This window comes from Chaetura pelagica, unplaced genomic scaffold (genome assembly GCF_000747805.2).
Source record: "Chaetura pelagica isolate M959 unplaced genomic scaffold, ChaPel_1.0 scaffold244, whole genome shotgun sequence".
Taxonomy (NCBI): Eukaryota; Metazoa; Chordata; class Aves; order Apodiformes; family Apodidae; genus Chaetura; species Chaetura pelagica.
This window is the reverse complement of record NW_009953719.1, coordinates 945536-955206: the sequence shown is the minus strand read 5'-3', so window position 1 is coordinate 955206 and position 9671 is coordinate 945536. Positions and strand designations below refer to the sequence as shown.

The 9671-nt window shown below is 42.6% G+C and overlaps 1 protein-coding gene across 1 annotated transcript in view; it reads right to left on the bottom strand.

The window, feature by feature from the left end:
* Positions 1 to 8587: 8587 nt before the first annotated feature.
* The window catches only part of DOPEY2 (dopey family member 2), a 47289-nt gene continuing 46205 nt past the window's right edge, over positions 8588 to 9671 (bottom strand). The window contains exons 35-36 of the mRNA XM_010000414.1: positions 9502 to 9631; positions 8588 to 8845 (exon numbers count right to left, since the gene is read on the bottom strand). Coding sequence (XP_009998716.1) covers positions 8588 to 8845; positions 9502 to 9631 — 388 coding nt within the window. The remainder of the gene's footprint in view (positions 8846 to 9501; positions 9632 to 9671) is intronic.

Here is a 9671-nt window from a genome sequence, read left to right as displayed (position 1 = left end):
TGCAGGTTTCTGCCTTTATTTACCCGTCCTGGTTAGTAACTCGGCTCTGACTGGGTAATCGCGCTTCCCGTGTGCCTCTGAAGGCGGGGTGTCCTACATGGAGCCGCCTGTGCGGGGAGGTGTGATCTCCCCTCGCCCTCTTCAGCTCGTTCTGCCTCCTGGTGGCACCGTGTTCCCTCCGTTACCTCTTCAGGAGATTAACTGCTACTAAAGTATGCAAGCTAGAGTCGTCTTCTCGCAGTTCTTGTTCTGTGACCCTTCCAGGCAGTTACAGGGGCCTTTACCGGCTTCTGCTGTTCCTCGACAATCTTCCCCTTGTCCTCAGAGAGGAGAAGGCTCCAGGGAGGCCTCACAGCAGCCTTGCAGCACCTGGAAGGGCTGCAGGGAAGCTGGGGAGGGGCTTTTTACAGGGGCTGGTAGTGATAGAACATGGGGTGGTGGTTTTAAGCTGAAAGAGGGTAGATTTAGATTAGCTATTAGGACCAAATGACTCACGGTGAGGGCGGTGAGACAGCGGGACGGGTTGCTCGGAGAAGTTGTGGATGCCCTCTCCCTGGAAGTGTTTAAACTGGATGATGTTTCAGGTCACTTCCAGCCCAAAGGAGTCTATGGGCAGGGAGAACCCGCCACGGGACGGGTTGCTCGGAGAAGTTGTGGATGCCCTCTCCCTGGAAGTGTTTAAACTGGATGATGTTTCAGGTCACTTCCAGCCCAAAGGAGTCTATGGGCAGGCCCCCCCCGCCACAGCTCCTGCGTGCAGGGATCCAGGCATCCCCCGGCTTGGGTGCCACTGGCACAGCCACCCCGGGCTGCGTGCCTGGGACACGAGGTGAGGAGCCGGAGCTGGGTCCCAGGGGTCTGGCGGCCCCTGCTGCCCCCCAGCCCCACCGGGTGTGCTCACACAGCCGCCCTGGCTGGGCTGCCCCGCTCCTGGGTGCCCACTACTCGCCAGAGGCTGGGGGGGCCTGAGCCCCAGCACCGGGAGTCCCTGCAGCTGTTGTTGGGGCAGCAGTGACACAGTTAGGAAAGTGAGAAGAAGGCTGCATAAAGCAAAAGTCTTAATTGGGAGGGTTAGCACTCGCCGTGTTCTACAGAGCTGCGTACGAGTAACACAAGTTCTGCAGGAGGACTAGAGGCCACGCATTCGTGTTTCACACGCTGTTTACTCACATAACTGAATTTCTCAGGTGTTTTGCTACCGTTGCTACGGTTCAGCTATTGATCTATGCTCTGGGCTGTGTGTGGTTACAGAATCACAGAATTGCAGAACAGTTTGGGTTGCCAGGGGTCTTAAAGATGATGTAGTGCCACCCTCCCTGCATGAGCCAGGACACCTCCCACGAGACCAGGTTTCTCAAAGCCCCATCCAACCTGGCATTGAGGGAGGGGGCATCCTCAGCATCTCTAAACAACATGTTCCAGTGTCTCACCGCCCTCACTGAAGAATTTCGTCCTAGCATTTAACCTCAATCTACCCTCTTTCAGCTTAAAACTGTTAACCATGTTCTATCACTACAAGCCCTTGTAAAATGCCTCTCCCCAGCTTTCCTGTAGCCCCTTCAGATACTGGAAGGCTGCTGTAAGGTCTCCCTGAGCCTTCTCTTCTCCAGTCGGAACAGCCCCAACTCCCTCAGCCTGTCTTCAGAGGAGAGGTGCTCCAGCCCTCTGATCATATTCATGGCCCACCTCTAGATTTGCTCCAACAAGTCCCCATCCTTGTATCTTGGGGGTCCAAAACAGAACTCTAGGTGAGGTCCACAAGAGCAGAGTAGAGGCAGAAAATTTTACCTTGCTTGACCTGCTCTTTAACTAATCTTAAATCCAGATTATCAGTTTTCTTCTTTCAGGACTTAAAAATCCCAACTGCTTTATACACATGTATAGCCCGAAACCTTCCTGGTGTGTCACAAGGTAGTTATGTGCTACTGTCCAGCTCCTTTAGTTATCCTTTTCATTCTGTAAGCTCAAATTTCTACAGTTGGATGGAAGCTGTGATCTTGGTGCTGGACAGATAGATAAAAAACCTCAAAACACCTAGAGCTGTAGGTACACATGGCAAGAGAAAATAAATTTTAAAAAGCCTGAGATAATTTGCATGGTGACTGAAACCTTACAGGTCACTTACTATTTAGGTGAAGAACAGCCCTCAACAGACCTGAAAGAAATGCTTCCCCCTGCCATCTTCAACAAAAGCCTTTTTTATTTTTTCCTCTAGGTGGGGCCTCATAACCCTGCACACCAACATAAATGAGACTATTGACAGTATTGGGGTCACAAGGAATGCATTGTGCCTGCATGGATGCCTCAGCTCAGAGAATTATCGTGGAAAACAAACCTCAGTCCCTATCTGGGATTTTTGTTAATCATTATTCTCCATTTGCCTGCTCCCTCTATTCCTTTGATCTATTTGCAGAAATAGGATTTAATGACCCAATCTGATGAGCAGTCATCAACTGCTGTTCACCTCACTTGAAGCTCTGGGAATTGATCACTAGGAGACAACCAGGATTGAAGCAGGAGATGCACTGGGACAGTAATTGCAGAAGATGGATGTTTGCTGTTAGTGCAAAACATTAATGGCCAGCTCTGCTGTTCTTGGAGCAGACACTCAGGGAAGCATTTACTGCTTTAGTATTACTAGTTGCTCTGCTATAGTATTTCCCAGCATACATACAGCACATAGCAATTATTTTAAACATATGCAGTGTAATCAAATGTCAGTCTAAATGATTCTATGCTTAGCAGCTTCTGAGGTGCAAGGTACATGACACAGTATTACAGAAGATCTAAACATTACGGAGAAAGGATGGAATCTGTGAAAACTGCTTTTCACTGTCAACGAAACCATACTTCTCTGGCCCTAGATTTTCAAGCTCAGTTGTACAGAAGTGTTTTCTTCCAAAGGAAAAGGCAGCACTTTCACGGTATTTGTCCTGTACATTTAAAAGTGCACAGGCTGCAGTTTGGAAAGCTCTGGTGCACAGAGTGTGCACTATGCAACAGCAGCCCCTAACAGGCAACCCTAGATGTTGGTAACATCAGGAAAACTTGGTGCACTGACTCTTAAGAGAAACTGCACAGAGGGTGGAGTGGAGACACCGTGGTCAGAATCTGTGATAACATGGAGATCTGAAGGTACTGTGGAACTGATAAGCTGCATATTTGATACCCTGGGCCAACAGTCTGTCACTTTTTGACAAAATACTGTCCTTTAGGTGAACTTTGCTTATTATAAACTCATTATTATACCAAAACACACCTCCTTCCTAAAAGCTACTTGCCTTCAGGGTGTGACCACTCTTCACTGAGCTTGTGCTCTGAATTTTCGTAGTCTGTACCTTTAAAAGCCAAGTGAGAGAATTTTACACCAATCATGACAAAGGTATGAATGATGATAATCACTCAAGCTCCACCTGAAAGATAAAAACAGTATAAAAAGGGATTAAGAAAGAAAGTATGTCAGGGAAGATACCATTGCAGAGAAGATAACTTTGCAGGAACCACCCCTGACTTCTGGGATCAGTCGATGAGCTGAAGCTCTCTTCCCCCCTCCATAGAGACACCTTTGGGTAAGATTTGAACAGTTGGTTACACCAAGTGCTTCCGCAGGACACTTAGAAAACTATAGAGTTGCTTTATAACTTTATGCATTTGTAGCCAGGCTGTATTATTCATGTTATTGGTATTTGCATGCACTTTGCCAACAGTGAATTTATCACCAGGAATCCCAAAGAATTTGAACATCTGTTTCTACAATAAACTGCACTATTCATTAATCTGGCCATGAGAGTTCTTAGTGAATGTGACCAAACTCCTTTAGGTATGGCTGTGCTAGTTCATGGAATGTGACTAGACTAGAAGTGTATCATGTTATTAATGCATCTGTAATCATGACAGTTCAATATATTGAACACGACTGGACTAGTAATGCCGAACTGGGTGTCGCTCAGAATCTAAGCCAAACCGTCCCCTGCCCCTCTGATACCTGAGAACAAGCTGGAATGCAGGGGGATTTATTTTCTGCCAAATGATTTTGCTCTTTAATGCAACAGCTTGTGATGGGAAGATTAGGGAGGTGGGGAGGACTAGAGAGGTGGTGGCACAGTCTTTATCTAGGCAAGTGTAGGAGCTAGCACAAACTAACACTCGGCCACTGCTGCTGAGATCCAGATTGAGGTCTTCCGAGTTCTGTACAGAGCCCTCGTCCACTGAAATTGAATTTGAGAGCTTTTACAGAATCAGATAAAAATTAAAGTTTGTGTGTGAGCAGTAAAGGTAGTCTGAAAAACAAGAATGGCATTTGAAAAAGTATTTCAAAATAACATTTAATATTACTAGAATTACATTCAAATGTAGTATTGAATACATTTAACCATTACTTTATGCTCCATATTTCAAGTTCTGCTGTTCTTTGGCAGTTACCTTCGTTGCACCTACTATTTTTTTTTTCCTGCAGAAAAAGTATTTAAATATTAATACTCCCTCTGAGTATCATGCACTGCTGCTATGCTATGTCAAAGCTGAAGTATCCAAAAGAGAAAGCCAAGCTAGGTTGTTCTGAAAACAAGCAAAGAACTACACAGCAAAGCAAAAGCATTTTTTCTCCTGTTCTTGACATGGAGTTCAGATTCATCTACAGTGAAGTTATTCTGCTTTGGCAGTACCAGTGTTAAGAGTACTCCTTAAGAATGCTCCTTTATGTGGATTTAACAGCAGTAGCTTAAGAAGTAAAATGATTACAGTTAGTCCTGTATAAAAAAGGATTAGTTAGGCTGCTAGAGATGCCTTTAGGCCTGTGGCCTAAAGACTGTGGTCCTCTACCGCCTAAGGGGGACTTTTTTAGTTAGAGCCTTTTCCTCCTTATTCACACTATTTATAACGATACAAGATCTGCTTGTATGCTAAATTTAAAATACATTTTTCTCATTAAGAATTAGATTCTGCTTCAGTGAAGGGAGTCTGCAAGTTACAAATATCTGAGGCCATTTAACGCAGCCATCTGCAGAACCACAGGACAATGGTAAATGTATGTGCAAAGGCAGGAGTTTATAGAATCATAGCACGTTAGGGTTTGGAAGGGACCTCGGGAGATCATCAAGTCCAACTCCCCTGCCAGAGCAGGATCACCTAGAGCACATCACACAGAAATGCATCCAGATGGGTCCTGAAAGTCTCTAGAGAAGGAGACTCCAAAACCTCTCTGGGTAGCCTGTTCCAGTGCTCCATAGCCCTTCCAGTAAGTAAGTTTTTCCTCATGTTGAGGTGGAACTTCCCATGTTCTAGTTTATACACGTTGTTCCTTGTCCTACTACTGGGCACCACTGAAAAGAGATGGGCCCCTTCCTCTTGACACCCACCCTTCAGGTATTTATAGACATTAATAAGATCCCCTCTCAGCCTTCTCAAGACTAAACAGCCCAAGTTCTCTTAGCCTTTCTTCATTGGAGAGATGTTCAAGTCCCTTAATCATCCGTGTATCTCTCTGTTAGACCTTATTCAGTAGGCCCATCTCTCTTGAATTGGGGATCCCAACATTGGATACAGTATTCCAGGTGTGGTCTCACCAGGGCAGAGGAGAGGAGGAGAACCTTGTGGTCTCACCAGGGCAGAGGAGAGGAGGAGGAGAACCTCTCGACCTGCTGGACGCACTCTTCTTAATACACTCCAGGATACCACCAGCCTTCTTGGCCACAAGGGCACATTGCTGTCCCATGGATAACTTGTCCACCAAGACTCCAAAGTCCTTCTTCATGGAGCTGTTTTCTGGCAGGTTGGCTCCTAATCTGTATTAGTGCATGTTGCTATTCCTTCCCAGGTGCAGGACTCTACATTTAGTCTTGTTGAAACTCATTAGGTTCCTCTTTGCCCAGGTTTCCAGTCTGCCCAGGCCTTGCTGAATGGCAGCACAGCTGCAGAACCAGCCAATCCTCCCAGGTTTGTATCATCATCAAACTTGCTGAGGATACACTCTGTCCCCTCATCCAGGTCATTGATAAAGATGTTGAACAGGACTGGACCCAGCACTGATTCCTGGGGAACTCCACTAGTTACAGGTCTCCAGCTGGACTCTGCACCATTGATCACCACCCTCTGGGCTCTATTGTGTAGCCAGTGCTTAATCCATCTCGCCATCCACTCTTCTACCCCACACTTCCTGAGCTTGCTCACGAGGATGTTATGGGAGACAGTGTCAAAAGCCTTGCTAAGGTCAAGGTAGACTACATCCACTGCTCTCCCTGCATTCAGTCACACCATTACAGAAGGCTATCAGATGGTAAGATCATCTTAGAAATTAGAAGGTTACACAGTCTGAGTCACAGATTCTGTTTTTAAAGTTCACTGGCATAGCTCAGGGGCAGTGACTGATGTCCAATTCCCTGCATATCTGAAGCACAGGCAGCCAGAATGGGACATTCTCTTTCAAGGGGAAGGATGACAAAACCCTCAGCCTAAGTTACTGGTTCATCACCTCCAGTTAACGAGAAAACTACATGAAGATACAGGTTTATAGTTTATGGGAGAATGTAAAACAAAAAGGTTTGATGGCAAAAAGTTGTCGTAGATTTTAATAGCTCATTTGACAGCATCTCATCAGGATTTTAAGATAAACACCCAAGTATGGAATGCAACCACCAGAAAACTGAAAGTAAAACTACCAAATCATCCTGAGTATTAGCAATGTTTTCTTTGAAAAATACTGAAGATATGTAAGTAATGAACACAAATATTTAAAAAATATCCTGGTCCTATTTTCAAGTCATACTTCAAAAGGCTAACTTTTCACTTGTGCTTATTCCAATAGTATTAGAGATCATGAATAAGTTACAGTAATACAGATCATTCACATTCTTAGTGACTACACAAATTACACTTCAGTCTATTACTTTGCTTAACTGTAAAAATGCATGTAAGCTATTTAAGTTTAGCATAAACCTAATACAATATTATTTTCATAGAGCATTACAGCATTATCATTGTAAAACATATTGTTCAGAGTTTCATTGTTTTAATCTGAAGATGAAAACATTATGTCCATAGGTAAAAAACACTGCAGAGTAGCCATCCACGTTTGGTGTGTGAGTTTTGAAAAAAATAAATCCCTGATCTCACAACCTGGTGACATTAAACTATACATGTTGTATGTCCTTTTTTAATTAGCAAAACCAAGAGTGGTAAAGCCCAATGCCCAGACATTTGCCTCACTTGTGATGCTCCAAATAACACAAGTAGCACGTACCAGTTGGCAGGTATATCTTAAAAAAACAGCTTCCCTGTAAGCAAAGGTGCTTAAAAAAAAAACGAGCAGACAAAGCTTTCCACCATGAAAAACATTATAAAATTCCCCTCCCAGACAAACCAGCATTGCAAATTCAGTCAGATAATCCACTAAATATGAAAATTCAGTGGAGTCTACCTCCTCATTTGAAAAACATTCTACTAAGCCTTTTGTTGTATGTGTTGCTGTGATGGTGGTTATCCTCTGGCCATCCAAAGTGTCCTTCAGACATGCAGCTGTGCTGTTTGGTTGAAGAATTAATCCCTCTTTCCCAGGTCCTGGGCAGTGGTAGCAATGCGGTTCCAAAAGAGGCTGCACCCTCAACATTACTGTAGTCACAACACTGTGATGATCTCCCTATCTCTTTTAACACCTAGGAGCAGCCAAATACATTCTTTTGTATAAAAAGTGTTCTTAAAAAAAACAAACAACCACCATCATTTTAATTAGGCTGTTGGTTTACAGCAGTTTATATTTTTACAGAATTATCTTCATTTAGTTGCATTTCAGAAGTTGCAGAGTAACCTTAGCCACTGAAAGAACAAAGATTTTTAATGTAAAAACCTGAATTAGAATATTTTTAGTCAATTAATTAAAATTAAAACCCCTCAAGTAATATAAATTACAAAAAGTTACTGCATAGGTTTGTCTTTTATGCATGTGTTTGTCTTTTATTTAGGAATCGCTAATTCTGAAGAATGCTATTATAGTACAGGCTTGAAATTACAAATATGGTAAGTCCGCAGCTATTTGCACCATGCTAAGCCTTATAAAATAAATCTGTTTGAAATGTAGGTGATTTGTTTAGAAGTTGATAAATTTTTAGGACAAACTAAAGAAAGCAGAAGTGGGCTTTAACCTAATCTGCAAACTGATTGTACACTGATTGACATGCAATGTTAGCTTTTTCTTAAATTTACTTTCAGAACACAGTTCCAAAAGCAGGTTAAAATACTTACTTGAGAAGTTACTGGATAAATGGTACAGTTGCTACTTTCACCAAGTCAAAAATATTCTTACTTTATTTACAAAATGTCTTTAATCCTTCACATTGAAAACAAGTAAAAGAATGCAGTAACTGTGATAAATTACCTCTAAATAGTACTTTTTTTTTTTCCCCTCACAGGAACTGAAGAATCCTGCTTTTTAACACCAAGTCAGAAGCCTGGGTTATTGAAGAGCACTCCACAACAGCAGCAAGAAAACCCAAAATGCAGTTTCAAAACTGGGGGAAAAGAGAAGAAGCATTGCAATGAAGTTTTCCCTTTTTTTGCTATTTATTCGCCACGAGCCAAGTGTCTGCTGTGCAGCTTAACTTTCCATGTTTTCCAGGAAGTCACGTTCAACACTCTCTTCAAGCTGCTGTAAGATCTTTGTGCCATTACTGCCAACATAGTCCACAGAGAGAGATGCAGAAGGAAGTGACTTCTGGGACTCACTCCTGTTTGCTGTAAATGCACAACACAGAGTCTTGAAGAAGGGCATAAGCTGGGTGATGCTGGATATAGAGTGGTACTGCAAAAGAGGACATTTGTCCTTCTTGGAAATTCCCTCAGTGTTTTTTGTTTCCTGTAAGCAAACAAACCGAGATTTACTAAGGCTTTTGCATTATGGCTTTTCTGAACCCTGTACTATGCACATTTTTCATACTAAGAGATCCACAGCCTACAACTGAATCACAATGTAGACTGCATCAGTGCTATACCAAGTTATTTCCATGTTCAGATTTGAGGTTCCATTAAACAAAATTCTCACAAGTTTAGAACCCAGCAAATTTGGACTAGCCTTCAGAATCAGGTATCAAGCAACAACAGAATACAGAGATATCTCTGAGAAATACTAATGCCCCTATTTCCTTTTCTGGAAGAATTAATATTAAAGCTTAATGGTAATTGAAAATGCTCTTAGGGTAAACTTTTTTGACACGGTCCAGCATGCTCTTTTTTTATGAATACTGGTCCTGTCTGAGACAAATTGCTTTAACTCGGTGGTTGTGGGCAGATGTAAGAGAACAATAGGAAAACTGCCTGTTTTTCCTTCACTCAGAAGCAATCTGACTTCTTTAAGATACACAGGAAAGCAGGCAGATAATTTTTAAAAGCCTCATCAATCTTACTGAGTGTCTAAAAACCTCTTGCTTAACTTAAAATCCTGTAACTTGTTTAGAAAATAAAGTTAAAGGATTAAAAAAAAAAAAAGGTTCAAGTGAAGTATTCTTTGTTTACCCCATATTTCATCTTCAGCAGATCCAGGATTCTTAAAATGTGTGGCCTGCATTCCTGATGATTTTCTACCAGATAAGAGGTCACAGTAGATGACTCGATGTCCACTTCTGGGACAAATGCCCATTTGTACCTGAAACGAATGGATTATTTGACAGGCATAAAAAAAAAAA